The sequence below is a fragment of the Lolium rigidum genome, chromosome 4, assembly GCF_022539505.1.
Source record: "Lolium rigidum isolate FL_2022 chromosome 4, APGP_CSIRO_Lrig_0.1, whole genome shotgun sequence".
Lineage (NCBI taxonomy): Eukaryota > Viridiplantae > Streptophyta > Magnoliopsida > Poales > Poaceae > Lolium > Lolium rigidum.
The window spans coordinates 260306533-260322096 of record NC_061511.1 but is presented as its reverse complement, the minus strand read 5'-3'; the positions used below and the strand labels follow the sequence as shown (position 1 = coordinate 260322096).

At 41.8% G+C, this 15564-nt stretch overlaps 1 protein-coding gene across 1 annotated transcript; it reads left to right on the top strand.

Annotated features, from left to right (window-relative positions):
• The first annotated feature begins 7958 nt into the window (after positions 1-7958).
• LOC124648657 (probable DNA helicase MCM8) lies at positions 7959-15196 on the top strand. The gene is made up of 17 exons (XM_047188378.1): positions 7959-8144; positions 8906-9046; positions 9144-9249; positions 9330-9552; positions 9631-9794; positions 11032-11295; positions 12003-12098; positions 12190-12342; positions 12538-12608; positions 12717-12835; positions 13187-13316; positions 13483-13534; positions 13623-13779; positions 13866-14040; positions 14472-14642; positions 14878-14988; positions 15146-15196. The coding sequence occupies exons 1-17, from the start codon at positions 7959-7961 to the stop codon at positions 15194-15196; spliced, it is 2370 nt and encodes a 789-aa protein (XP_047044334.1).
• The last annotated feature ends 368 nt before the right edge of the window (positions 15197-15564 follow it).

Genomic DNA, 15564 nt, shown 5'->3' with positions numbered 1-15564 from the left:
CTATGATGGATGAATTTCTTTGTTCCATTAGTGTCCAGTAGCTTTGTGCAATGTCCAGAAGTGTTAAGAATGATTATGTCACCTCTGAACATGTGAATTTTTATTATGCACTAACCCTCTAATGAGTTGTTTCGAGTTTGGTGTGGAGGAAATTTTCAAGGATCAAGAGAGGAGGATGATACAATATGATCAAGGAGAGTGAAAGCTCTAAGCTTGGGGATGCCCCGGTGGTTCACCTTTGCATATTCTAAGAAGACTCAAGCGTCTAAGCTTGGGGATGCCCAAGGCATCCCCTTCTTCATCGACAACATTATCGGGTTCCTCCCCGAAACTATATTTTTATTCCATCACATCTTATGTGCTTTGCTTGGAGCGTCGGTTTGTTTTTGTTTTTGTTTTTGTTTGAATAAAATGGATCCTAGCATTCATTGTGTGGGAGAGAGACACGCTCCGGTGTTGCATATGGACAAATATGTCCTTAGGCTTTACTCATAGTATTCATGGCGAAGGTTGAATCTTCTTCGTTAAACTGTTATATGGTTGGAATCGGGAAATGCTACATGTAGTAATTCTAAAATGTCTTGAATAATTTGATACTTGGCAATTGTTGTGCTCATGTTTAAGCTCTTGCATCATATACTTTGCACCCATTAATGAAGAAACACATAGAGCTTGCTAAAATTTGGTTTGCATATTTGGTCTCTCTAAAGTCTAGATAATTTCTAGTATTGAGTTTGAACAACAAGGAAGACGGTGTAGAGTCTTATAATGTTTACACTATGTCTTTTATGTGAGTTTTGCTGCACCGGTTCATCCTTGTGTTTGTTTCAAATAACCTTGCTAGCCTAAACCTTGTATCGAGAGGGAATACTTCTCATGCATCCAAAATCCTTGAGCCAACCACTATGCCATTTGTGTCCACCATACCTACCTACTACATGGTATTTCTCCGCCATTCCAAAGTAAATTGCTTGAGTGCTACCTTTAAAATTTCCATTCTTTACCTTTGCAATATATAGCTCATGGGACAAATAGCTTAAAAACTATTGTGGTATTGAATATGTACTTATGCACTTTATCTCTTATTAAGTTGCTTGTTGTGCGATAACCATGTTCCTGGGGACGCCATCAACTACTCTTTGTTGAATACCATGTGAGTTGCTATGCATGTCCGTCTTGTCTGAAGTAAGGGAGATTTACCACTCATTTAATGGTTAGAGCATGCATATTGTTAGAGAAGAACATTGGGCCGCTAACTAAAGCCATGAATCATGGTGGAAGTTTCAGTTTTGGACATATATCCTCAATCTCATATGAGAACATTAATTGTTGCTACATGCTTATGCATTAAAGAGGAGTCCATTATCTGTTGTCTATGTTGTCCCGGTATGGATGTCTAAGTCGAGAATAATCAAAAGCGAAATCCAATGCGAGCTTTCTCCTTAGACCTTTGTACAGGCGGCATAGAGGTACCCCTTTGTGACACTTGGTTAAAACATGTGTATTGCGATAATCCCGGTAATCCAAGCTAATTAGGACAAGGTGCGGGCACTATTAGTATACTATGCATGAGGCTTGCAACTTGTAAGATATAATTTACATAACACATATGCTTTATTACTACCGTTGACAAAATTGTTTCTTGTTTTCAAAACCAAAGCTCTAGCACAAATATAGCAATCAATGCTTCCCTCTGTGAAGGGCCTTTCTTTTACTTTTATATTGAGTCAGTCCACCTATTTCTCTCCACCTCAAGAAGCAAACACTTGTGTGAACTGTGCATTGATTCCTACATACTTGCATATTGCACTTGTTATATTACTTTACATTGACACTATCCATGAGATATACATGTTACAAGTTGAAAGCAACCGCTGAAACTTAATCTTCCTTTGTGTTGCTTCAATACCTTTACTTTGATCTATTGCTTTATGAGTTAACTCTTATGCAAGACTTATTGATGCTTGTCTTGAAAGTAATATTCATGAAAAGTCTTTGCTTTATGATTTATTTGTTTACTCATGTCATTACCATTGTTTTGATCGCTGCATTCATTACATATGCTTACAATAGTATGATCAAGGTTATGATGGCATGTCACTCCAGAAATTATCTTTGTTATCGTTTACTGCTCGGGACGAGCAGAACTAAGCTTGGGGATGCTGATACGTCTCCGACGTATCGATAATTTCTTATGTTCCATGCCACATTATTGATGATATCTACATGTTTTATGCATACTTTATGTCATATTTATGCATTTTCCGGCACTAACCTATTAACGAGATGCCGAAGAGCCGGTTGTTGTTTTCTGCTGTTTTTGGTTTCGAAATCCTAGTAAGGAAATATTCTCGGAATTGGACGAAATCAACGCCCAGGGGCCTATTTTGCCACGAAGCTTCCAGAAGACCGAAGAGAAGACGAAGTGGGGCCACGGGGCACCGCCACACTAGGGCGGCGCGGCCCAAGGGGGGCCCGCGTGGCCCTAGCGTGTGGGGCCCCCGTGACCCCTCCGAGGCTGCCCTTCCGCCTACATATAGTCTTCGTCGCGAAACCCCCAGTACCGAGAGCCACGATACGGAAAACCTTCCGGAGACGCCGCCGCCGCCAATCCCATCTCGGGGGATTCGGGAGATCGCCTCCGGCACCCTGCCGGAGAGGGGAATCATCTCCCGGAGGACTCTTCACCGCCATGGTCGCCTCCGGAGTGATGAATGAGTAGTTCACCCCTGGACTATGGGTCCATAGCAGTAGCTAGATGGTTGTCTTATCCTTATGTGCTTCATTGTCGGATCTTGTGAGCTGCCTAACATGATCAAGATCATCTATACGTAATGCTATATGTTGTGTTTGTCGGGATCCGATGGATAGAGAATACTATGTTATGTTGATTATCAATCTATTACCTATGTGTTGTTTATGATCTTGCATGCTCTCCGTTATTAGTAGAGGCTCGGCCAAGTTTTTACTCTTAACTCCAAGAGGGAGTATTTATGCTCGATTGTGGGTTCATGCCTCCATTAAATGCGGGACGATGACGAGAAAGTTCTAAGGTTGTGGATGTCTTGTTGCCACTAGGGATAAAACATTGATGCTATGTCCGAGGATGTAGTTATTGATTACATTACGCACCATACTTAATGCAATTGTCTCGTTGTTTGCAACTTAATACTGGAAGGGGTTCGGATGATAACTTCGAAGGTGGACTTTTTAGGCATAGATGCATGCTGGATAGCGGTCTATGTACTTTGTCGTAATGCCCAATTAAATCTCACTATACTTATCATATCATGTATGTGCATTGTCATGCTCTCTCTATTTGTCAATTGCCCGACTGTAATTTGTTCACCCAACATGCTATTTATCTTATGGGAGAGACACCTCTAGTGAACTGTGGACCCGGTCCATTCTTTTACATTGAATACAATCTACTGCAATATTTGTTCTACTGTTCTCTGCAAACAATCATCATCCACACTATACATCTAATCGTTTGTTACAGCAAGCCGGTGAGATTGACAACCTCACCTGTTTCGTTGGGGCAAAGTACTTTGGTTGTGTTGTCTTGGTTCCACGTTGGCGCCGGAATCCCTGGTGTTGCGCCGCACTACATCCCGCCGCCATCAACCTTCGACGTGCTTCTTGGCTCCTACTGGTTCGATAAACCTTGGTTTCTTGCGAGGAAAACTTGCCGCTGTACGCATCACACCTTCCTCTTGGGGTTCCCAACGGACGCGTGCTTGTACGCGTATCAAGCTCTTTTACGGCGCCGTTGCCGGGGAGATCAAGACACGCTGCAAGGGAGTCTCCACAATCCAATCTCTTTACTTTGTTTTTGTCTTGCTTTATTTTATTTACTTACTTTGTTTGCTGCATTATATCAAAACACAAAAAAATTAGTTGCTAGCTTTACTTTATTTACTGTCTTGCAGTCTATATCAAAAACACAAAAAAATTAGTTACTTGCATTTACTTTATTTAGTTTGCTTTATTTACTACTGCTAAAATGGCTACTCCTGAAAATACTAAGTTGCGTGACTTCACAACCACAAATAATAATGATTTCTTATGCACACCTATTGCTCCACCTGCTACTACGACGAGAATTCTTTGAAATTAAACCTGCTTTACTGAATCTTGTTATGCGAGAGCAATTTTCTGGTGTTAGTTCTGATGATGCTGCTGCCCATCTCAGTAATTTTGTTGAATTGTGTGAAATGCAAAAGTATAAAGATGTAGATGGTGACATTATAACACAACAATCAACAACAATACATCAACACAAATCAACTAGGGATCCAAAGAGGAACACTAGTGATACGTCTCCAACGTATCTATAATTTCTGATGTTCTATGCTAGTTTTATGACAATACCTACATGTTTTGCTCACACTTTATAATGATTTTATGCATTTTCCGGAACTAACCTATTAACAAGATGCCACAGTGCCAGTTCCTGTTTTCTGTTGTTTTTGGTTCCAGAAAAGCTGTTCGGGCAATATTCTCGGAATTCGACGAAACAAAAGCCAAACATCTTATTTCACCGAGACGGACCAGAACACCGAAGGGGAGCCGGAGAGGAGGCTAGGGCCCCCAGACCACAGGGCGGCGTGGCCTAGAGGGGGGGCGCGCCAGCCTATGGGGAGGGTCCCCCAGGCACCCCCTCGCGCCGCCTCTTCGCCTATAAAATCCCTCGAGACCTAAAAACCCGATACCACTTGACGAAACTCCAGAAAGACTCCAGGGGCGCCGCCGCCATCGCGAAACTCCAATTCGGGGGACATAAGTCTCTGTTCCAGCACGCCGCCGGGACGGGGAAGTGCCCCTGGAAGCCATCTCCATCGACGCCACCGCCTCCATCATGCTTCGTGAGTAGTTCCCCCATGGACTACGGGTTCTAGCAGTAGCTAGTTGGTACTCTCTCACCCATGTACTTCAATACAATGATCTCATGAGCTGCCTTACATGATTGAGATCCATCTGATGTAATCGGTGTTGCGTTTGTTGGGATCCGATGAATTGTTACATTATGATCAGTGTATCTATAAAGTTTGTGAAGTTATTGTTGCTGCAATCTTGTTGTGTTAATGCTTGTCACTAGTGCACGAGTGGCAAGATCTTAGATTTAAGCTCTATAATTATTGGTTAGATTGTATCTACAAGTTGTTTGCACATGTCTATGTCCGGAACCCGAGGTCCCAGAGTGACAGCAACTGGGATAACTGGAGGGGAAGGCTTAGATATGAGGATCACATGTGTTTCACCAAGTGTTAATGCTTTGCTTCGGTGCTCTATTAATAGGAGTACCTTAATTACCAGTAGATTCCCTAGAGGCCCGGCTGCCACCGGCTGGTAGGACAAAAGATGTTATGCAAGTTTCTCATTGCGAGCACGTATGACTATATATGGAAAACATGCATGCCTACATGATTAATAGACTTGATGTTTTGTCTTAATGCTATTTCAATCCTATCAATTGCCCAACTGTAATTTGTTCACCCAACACTTGTTATTGGAGAGTTACCACTAGTGTAGATAGCTGGGAACCCCGGTCCATATTTCATCATCAAATACTCGATCCTACATGTCATTGGAAGTAGTATCAACTATTTTCTGGTGCCATTGCCTCTGTGTTACCGCTCATCGTCTGTTGTGTTACTTGTTACTATTGCTCTCATATTACTGCTGCTTTCACATCACCCCTGTTACTAGTGCTTTTTCGAGTGCAGCTGAATTGACAACTCAGTTGTTAAGGCTTATAAGTATTCTTTACCTCCCCTTGTGTCGAATCAATAAATTTGGGTTTTACTTCCCTCGAAGACTGTTGCGATCCCCTATACTTGTGGGTTATCAACTAGCAAGAGGGCCCTCAAACAAATGAGGGGAAAATGTAAATTGCTTCGGTGAGGATGTAGATCGGTGTCTTCTCCTTCGAATCTCCAAAGATCAAGAGCTTTGGTTGGGGGAGGAAGGAGATCTTGCAAATCTTGAGTTCTTGAGGTGGCTCTAATGGTGGTGAAGCTTGGCAGATTTTTGTGCAATGATTGAGCAAGGAGCAAGGTAGAAGAAGGGGGGTATAAATACGCCCCTCCAAAAACCAGCCGTTGGAGCTTCCGGGGGGCCGGATAATCCGGCCTAAGTTAGGGCCAGATAATCCGGCCCCACCAAAAATCCGGCCCCTGGGAAAATCCGGCCAAATGTCCGGCCAAATGTCCGGCCCATGTCCAGAGCTGCATCGCCTCAGGTCCTTAGCCGATTTTTGGGGGGCCGGATATTTTGGAAAAATCTGGCCCGGATTATCCGGCCCTGGGGAAAATACGGGCAAATGTCCGGCCAATTATCCGGCCCATGTCCAGGAGTACTGAGCCACAAATCCTCAAGTCCTTAGCCGAAAATTGGGGGCCGGATATTTTGGAAATATCCGGCCCGGATTATCCGGCCTGGTGATCCTGTTACAGCTTCTTTTTGACACGTCTTACCACATCCATCACACATATACATGTATCTATATAATCCCTGTACCACTTAATCAAACATTAGTGTATCACATACATTGACATCAAACACACAAAACATATTATGACAGATGTTCTTTCAGCTCCCCCCACCCCACACACACCTAATGTAAGTTTTGCAATGTGATTTTTTGTTGAAAATGTAGATGATGTTTGTGGGAAACATATATGCAGCATGTTGTAAATGTATTTTCCATATGAATTTAGTAATGGTGAAGTAATTGAATTTTTCATAGGAAATTTTTGTTGGAAACGGCAAAAATTCTTGTTGTAAATTTATCTCTAATATTGTTGTAAAGAGATTTTTCAGAGGTGAGTAATGTTGGTTTTTGTTACTATTTTTTGTTGGAAATGGCGGAAATTCTTGTTGTAAATTAATCTCTAATATTGTTGTAAAGAGATTTTTCAGATGTGAGTAATGTTTGTTTTTGTTACTATTTTTTGTTGGAAACGGCGGAAATTCTTGTTGTAAATTAATCTCTAATATTGTTGTAAAGATATTTTCAGATGTAATTAATGTTGGATTTTGTTACTTTCTTTTTGTTGGAAACAGTAAAATTCTTGTTGTAAATTAATCTCTAATTTTGTTGTAAATAGTTTTGTCAGATGTGTAATGTTGGATTTGTTACTTTGTTTTTTGGAAACCATGATTTTTTTTGTTGTAAATTAGTTTCTAGTATTGTTGTGAAGAAAGTAATTAGATGTGAGTTTCTTGACTTCCGTTTGCGGAAAGAGCAACATAGTTTGACTTAGCAGGGTGAGGGACACGGACGACGTCCGTGAAAACGACGTCTACATCGGGTGGGGGTGACGGAAAGCGACACTTCCTGTAAAAGCATCCAACGGCTATAGGCGCTCCTTCTGACGGCGCGGGGGCGACCGATTTTGCCCCCAAATCGGTCGGTCGACGCTCAGCGCTCGCCTTTAATTAAAGTGGAACATCCAGTACTAGCTAGCCTTGATTCTACGTCAATTATATCCAAAAAGAGGACTATCTGTTTTGATAATCGTCACATAACCACGTGAGCGGAGAGGCAAAGAAACTAAAAACATGATATTTAATACTCAATCCGTTTCATATTAATTGACTTAATTTTATCTAATTTTTAAAACGAAAGTAGCAGCATTGTAGTATCTTTTAGAAGACCACAATTCACAACGAAATGGCTCGAAAGAGATGGAGGAGGAAAGCATAAATTTCTACCACGCTAGGCGCATGGTACAGTGAGCTTCTTTCTCTTCCGCGTAGGCACAGGGTCGCTGGACCTACCCGTCAGTCAGAGACATCGGCGCACCCGCTCACCACCACCTCTCTGTCCCTTCCCCACGCCCGCCGCGGAAAAGCCCGCTAAAATTTTCGTTCCGCCGCCTCCCCCAACTCTCGCCCGTCGCCGCCACCGCCCAATTCGCCGGAGAAGATAGTCCCCCCCCGGGACCCCCGGAATGTACGCCGAGAACCCCAAGGCCCGTCCGGGCTACTGCCCCAAGAACGCCGCCTCTCCGGAGCTAATGGAGGTCTGGCCGAGATACTTCCCCGGGGAAACCGAGCTCTCGGGGCGCGACCGCAGGGCCATACTCGTCGGCGCCCTGGTTAATGCCCTGGAGGAGAGGAGCAAGCTCCTCCCACGGGTAAGCGCGGGCCTCTATTTTCCCCTATATCGCCCCATTTCCGTCACCTCTCACGGCGATGTGATTCTGTTTCTAGGGTTGCTTACTCGGGTCGGGTGCGATGCAACAGTCGCTCGGTTCGTGTGTGATCTCGGTTGGTGGTAACGCCTAGGGTTTTACCGGATTGGCCGATCGGTCCTTAGCTGAAAATGTTCTGGGAGTGGCAGCTGACATTGGAACTGTCAACTGTGTAGCTAAAATGCTTGCAGGCTCTTTTTGCGCAGTGTCCGTTTGGTTCCAAATCTCTTAGCTCCTAATCTGTCCGATGCTAGCTATTTGATTGCGTGCCTTAGTTAGTTGAATGTGTGGTGGTTGTCTTGGCTCCTTATTGTCAGGATGATATATGTGTGCTTTTTCGTGTGTGTGAGTGGAGAATTTGCTTACCTGATTGAATTGAGCTCTAAATCTGGGGCAGAACTGGGGTGCACAGTCTTCAATACTAAGGTCCCAATGTGCATGTGCTCTGGTTCCTGGTAGATGAATAATGAGGGAAAGGGAATAATCTCTTCTTTGAAAAGGGGAATGATTTGGAGCTCGTAATTTTATGAATAAGTTTGCAACCAGTTACTTATCATATGGAGCATGTTTGAATGCATGTCTTCATAGTGTGTTTTATCTTCACACAATGAGCGCACTTATACATGGAAGGATTTTTCCGGTTTCAACAAATGGACAAATTTGCCCTGCTTTTGTTCCGCTGTAACTTATGGCTACATTCACAGGTTGAAAAAGATGGTGCTATCTCCTTCCTTCCGATTGATTTCCAGCAGCTTAAGAACTTGTGCGACGACACCGATCTCTTAAATGCTCTCAAGGAAAATCCTAAAGAAGCCTTGCTTTGCATGGGAGTAGCAGTTCATCTGGTTGATGATTCTTTTCATGCTAAATTTACTAGTGTTACTCCTATTGGTCATGTTTTTTTTTCACTCACTGTACTTTGGCCCTTGGTGTTTTCTTCAGTATAAGTGGTCAGGCAGGCTGAACGATATAGAAAAGGTCAATATCAGGCTTTACAACCATACCGAGACAATAATTGCTTTGAAGAATTTGAAAGCGGCCTATATTAGTAAGAAATTCTGTCTTTATCCTTGTGTTTTGTATGTTGTGCATCTAAATGAAGTACTGACTTGTAGATTTACCTCACAGAGAAACTGGTGACAGTGCGTGGTACTGTTGTAAAAGTCAGTACTGTGAAGCCTCTAGTTATGGAGCTGGATTTCCATTGCATGAAGTGTGCTACAGTCATCCGCTGTGTGTTCTCTGATGGGAAATTTTCACCTCCAGCATCCTGCGTAATTCAGGGTTGCAAGGGCAGAACCTTCACTCCATTGAGATCTACTGCCAAGTTGATAGATTTTCAGAAAATAAGGCAAGTGATAAATAGACCAGATCCGTCATTCTCTACTAGTTATAGGACTAAACTCTGCTTTTATTTTTTACAATCCAGGATACAGGAGCTTGCTAGTGCTGAAAACCGTGAAGAAGGCCGAGTGCCAAGGACTATAGAATGTGAGCTTGCAGAAGATCTTGTAGATTGTTGCATCCCCGGTGAGGTTGTAACAGTAACTGGAATTGTCAAAGTGCTGAACAACTATATGGATGTTGGAGGAGGTACAATTTTGAAAAAACTAGTATGTTGTTTGGATACTCTATTTGACACTGCTTCAAAGCCTGAGTTCACTTTTCGAAAAACAAAAAGTGCTAATCTATAGATGCCCCAAATTGCCTGAGCACATATGTTGCTAGTCTATTGTTATGCTTGTTCAGTAATTTGGATTGATCGTCTAGTATCTAGTTCTTGTGCCTTACAGACTAGTAGGTATAAGTAGTTCAGCAGAAGCATTATCAAGTACCATGTTACTCCTAGGGAAAACCCCATCTCCTGCTATGTTTGGTATCCCTAAAACCAGTATCCATTGTATCTCTACCTTACCATGGCACCCGCTCTTTGTTAGATATCGACATATCGTTGCTTTATATCATTTTGTTGAATGTAAGACTCAATATTTGTTTTATAGAACAATTCGTTGCCATGGCCTTGTCACAGACAATAGTCGTGATACTCTTGTCTGTCATGCATGTCATCATGCACAAATCCCATGCACACCACACACAGCAGGGAGGTGGCACAGCAACAGATCATGCCCAGGAGGCACACAAATCAGCAATGAAGCGTGTCCAGGAGGGATATGACAAGAGGGACTCCGTGCTGTGAGAGGCAGCACCGCAGCATCCACAGTCGCAATCTTGCCTCAGCCATTACTTGTGGGCGAGGGGAGGACAAGACCGATACCCATGTCTCCTTAGCACTATCACAGGTTGGGGCAGATTATAGCTGGTAGGTGCAATGCATTGCATGGGAGATGCAAAGAGTGCGAGATAGAAGAAAATTGCTTATGTAGCACGTATCTCTACTAGGGTCTGACTTTATATATAATAATCCTAACCAACTACAACTCAGATATAATCTAGGTGGTCTGTAGATCGACGATACCTATGGCATAGTCCTCGTCATAGTCTCATAGACAACTAGGAGTAGGTTTGGGTTGTTGCAGAGGCTGCAGCATCGGCAGTTGGGACACCTGACCTTGATTCTAGGCCCAGCTGATATGGGTTCAGTTGCTGCTCGTCTGGCGGTTATACGCCCCACAACCGACTCCATGATCATACCCTTATCTCTTGTGTACTGCTTTCTGGTTCTACTATAGGTTCTACTATACAAATGCGATCATGGAAGCTCATGTTAGTCTGACGCTGGAGCATTTTTTTGTCAAAACTTTCTTGTTTTTAGTATGTACATGTACATTATCTGAAATTATTTTGAAGATTTTTTGTTTAATATCTTCAGGGAAGTCCAAAAGCAGAAATCAGGGTTTATACTACTTGTACTTGGAAGCAATCTCAGTAAGGAACTCGAAGGGCCATGCTGTTTCAGAAAATTCAGATGCAAGCTCTACTGATATTCCTCCTAGTGGATCTTTCGGTTTTGAAAGCTTTACTGATAAAGAGCTTGAATTCATTTACGAATATAATAATGAGCATGGTCCTGATGTATTTCGTCAAATACTTCATTCTTTTTGCCCCTCCATCTATGGACATGAACTTGTAAAAGGTATTATATTTTCCCTAATATGGTATTTTCTTGCAGTAATTTGATTAAACGGCATTTCTGCGGGCTATTTAATGTGGTTAAATGCTTCCATTTTATTTCTCTGAACTGTCCAAACATTGGCAAATACTTTTTGCTTCACTAGTTCTGGACCTATGTAACGATATATGTGAATGATTATTCCATGGGAAGTGCACTGAAAAAACGTAGGTGATTCAGTGGAGAGACTGACCAAGCTATCAGTAGTTGCAGTTGAATAATGGATATGTCTTTTCTCAAGAGCATTGTTCTTAAACGTCTGTGCCAGCAGCTGCTAATCCTGTTGGTGAACAGTGCAAACTGTATTTTGGAACTCCAACATATTACATTACATTATCAGATGTTTACTTATGGCATACATTATTTGGTACGAGAGCAAACATCCAGAATGCATGTTCGTCAATCTCCAAGTATTCATAATGACCAATCTATATTATGTACTTGCACCTTCATTAGTAAATGACCGCATTGCTGCCGCCTGCTGACCCAAATCGTGGCGGCAAGGGGGCACCTAGCGCCTAGGCGTGTGTCCACTTCTAGAACACTGGATATCATAGAAGTGCTCATTTCAGTCAACATTAGTATTTGCTTGGATGCCACCGCTTCTGATCTGTTTTATTTCTTCGTTGCATTATACTGGACACGACTAAATTAATGTTTTCAAATTTCAGCTGGTATCACTCTTGCACTTTTTGGTGCTGTGCAGAAGCATTCAATGGATCAGAACAAAGTCCCAATCAGAGGAGACATACATGTTATCATAGTTGGTAATCCTTATAGCTTACCAATCTTGATCCATGGAGGATTTGCTTAGTACTGTCCAGGATGCCATTATACTCTTGCTTAATGTCATCGCAGGCGATCCAGGACTAGGCAAGAGCCAATTACTAAAAGCTGCAGCATCCGTTTCCCCGCGGGGAATATATGTATGCGGGAATACAACAACGAATGCTGGTCTAACTGTTGCGGTGGTTAAAGATTCAATGACAAGTGATTATGCATTCGAGGCTGGTAAGCATGGATGATTTATTTGTTCCTTAGTACACTGCTAGTTTACGCATCCTGTGCAGGATCTTGTCAGAAAGTCACCTAATTTGGTCATCTTTTGTCATATATTTGGTTCTACTGTTACATGACCTGATGTGGCTTTAAGTCTTGGAATTTGTGATGGGATCCAAATAACGCTAAGCTCTTTTGGTTTTACAGGGGCCATGGTACTTGCTGACCGTGGACTATGTTGCATTGATGAGTTTGACAAAATGTCAGCAGAGTATCAGGTATCATTATTTGTTTTCATCTGATAGAAGCTTCTCAATGAAATGCTCAGCAGTGGTAAACTTTCCATACTCATCTTGTCATGTTTCGAATTGAATTTGTGTTCCCAGTCCTTACTGGAAGCCATGGAGCAGCAATGTGTATCTGTGGCAAAGGCTGGCCTTGTCGCAAGTTTATCTGCCCGCACCTCTGTGCTGGCAGCCGCTAATCCTGTTGGTGGTCATTACGAGTGGGTCAATCTTTTCCATCCTTCTTTAATACTAGAATTTTCTATCCCTAATACCGTATAATGTTTGTTGTTCTGGACATGTTGTCTCCATTTCATCTTTCTTTTTCAATCAATACTGATTACCTCTACTGCTGGTCTGGGTGTTTGTGTGAGCCTGGTTTGCAATTACTACAGTATGGTTGTTTTGACTTACAATCGTGGTCCTATACTGCACCTGGAGCAGATAGAGATGCAAGTAAATATAATTTTCTAGTAATTCTGGCGTTGTTTCTTCATCTTGCTTGTCAGCTAGAGGTAATAGATATTAAATTTCTGGTTTATTTCCAAGTTCTTAATGTACTATTTTCGCAGCCGAGGGAAAACAGTGAATGAGAATTTAAAGATGAATGCTGCCCTCCTCTCTCGGTTTGACTTAGTTTTCATTTTGCTTGACAAGCCAGACGAGTTTCTAGATAAGAGATTATCAGACCATATAATGGCGGTAAGTTTCTGCTATTATTTTGTTTATTCACATCTCAAGCATATATTGTACTGATGAGAATATCCTCACATAAAGCGATGGATCTATAATTTGTAATAAATTGATATGTGTTTGGGCTATAATCTAACTGAAAAACTAAGACAAAGTCATTATCTTGTACACGCAGCTCCATACAAATGATAGAGAACATTGCACACCCAACAAGAGGTTAAGAACAGGTAGCTACTGAAACCATATCTATACAAATGGTTCCTTTTTGTACAACTGAAACCATATCCATCGTTGCTGAATCGCAATTTTGCTCAGTGTCTCAATGTAGTGACATTATGGGTGCCGAAATTGGTGAGAAATCATTAGCTTCAAAGCTGAGACTACATCCAGAGAAAGACAGAGATTTTGTTCCTTTACCTGAACCACTTCTTCGCAAGTATATATCTTATGCAAGAAACTATGTTACCCCTCGGTATTGTTTCAGCTCGTTTTCACTTATTAATGCTATATATGTAATGCAATGAGTTCTCATTTTCTTACTTTCCGTCCCTCCTTAAGCATGTCAAAGCAAGCAGCTGAAACTCTGCGAGGCTTTTACTTGTTTTTGAGAGACCGCAGTACTTCTACTGATGGCACACCCATCACAGCGAGACAATTGGAAAGCCTTGTAAGGTTAGCAGAAGCTCGTGCTCGGGTAGATCTAAGAGAAGAAGTGACTGAACAAGATGCAAAGGTAAAATAAGTTGAGTGCTTAGTCCTCCCCCTCACACTGCCAGCTTGGATTTCCTCATACTTTGTAAATAAATTGCTAGCAGAGAATTTTCTGTTGGCTTAGGTTTGTCCATGGTTAATGGGAGAGTTCTTTCTCTTGCTACTTTTCATCCGCAGAAAATTGCTGAATCAGACTTAAAATCACGTCGAATTAAGCTTTTCAACGTCCAATCATGTCGATGTTGCCAATTTACTTCTGTATATTTGCTGCTTTACTTATAAATCTGAACATTTCACGTTACACTGTACTTTTACTGCATGCATAAGGCCTATGCCAGATGGAATTCTCGCAAATAGAGAGTCGAGCAGTTAGATGGCGTCAATATGCATACCATTTTTTTATCTAAAATGGGGGCATGTAGTCTTAACATTGTGCACTTTTGTATGTCGCAGGATGTTATTAGCATCATGAAAGAATCATTATATGACAAATATGTTGATGAGCATGGTTATGTGGACTTTACTCGGAGTGGTGGGATGAGCCAACAGAAGGAGGCAAGGAGACTTCTGAGTGCCTTAAACAAGCAATCTGAGTTGCAGCAGAAAGATTGCTTTTCAAGAGCTGTAAGTAACTATCCGTCTAAAATATTTGTTGAAAACCCTTGGTCTGTTAGTTATTACATTATATAAAATCAAACCAAGCAAATCAGCTTTTTAAACTAAAACAAGCATATTCTATGATTGAAGAATTTTTTTTCTTGCTTTTTGTGCATTTTGGTTCCTTTTTTATGCTGTCTCTCCAGTAAATATGAGCATATTCTTGGGGTTCCTTTGATGTTCTATAATTTTCCTCTTGCAGGAGATGCAGAGCTTAGCAGATAAAATCAACTTGCAAGTTCCAGATTTAGATAGTATCGTGGAAAGCTTGAACAGTGCCGGGTTTCTTCTAAAAAAAGGACCAAAATACCAGGTATCCTCTCATAAAATTGCTTGACAGGAAGTTCCAATGTTGTTGTTGGTGTCAGTTACATTACATGAGTATCATGCTGATTATGGTTTACGGCTAGTAGACTTGTGACGAGCCCTCCTCTGACTGAGAAAAATAACATAATTTTGTCTATCAACAGCTACAGACCTCATCATATTCACGGACCCAGCCAACAAGGTCAAGATGGTGAGTTTTCTTACACCCTACTAAAAACTCTGTGGAGTTTGGTGCTGGCAGGCACTATGCTGGATTTTATGCGTGTGTCCCATGTTAACATTTGGTCGATTAACCATTATGTTGAGACGATATTCAACACTTGCATTTTTAATGACAGGATGATTGATTGATAGTTTCCTCTTTGTTGTGCATTCATGACTAGTTTCTTTTTCTGTCAGATATGGAGGGGAATACGCTATGCAACTCTTATGGATCGTTATGTACAGCAGTCATGTGATGACCTCTAATTTAATAGTATATGGGGATAGTTCTGTTAACGCTGTTTATTGGCAGCTGTAGCTGATGTCAGGCCAAAAATTATATCTTAGCGAAACATGCCGC

Bases quoted from the DNA above. Each gene is read 5' to 3' on its own strand.
- LOC124648657 (XM_047188378.1), top strand. From the start codon at position 7,959: ATGTACGCCGAGAACCCCAAGGCCCGTCCGGGCTACTGCCCCAAGAAC. The intron at 8,145-8,905 runs GTAAGCGCGGGC...CTACATTCACAG, and splicing joins GGAGCAAGCTCCTCCCACGG to GTTGAAAAAGATGGTGCTAT. The intron at 14,643-14,877 runs GTAAGTAACTAT...TTCCTCTTGCAG, and splicing joins AAGATTGCTTTTCAAGAGCT to GAGATGCAGAGCTTAGCAGA.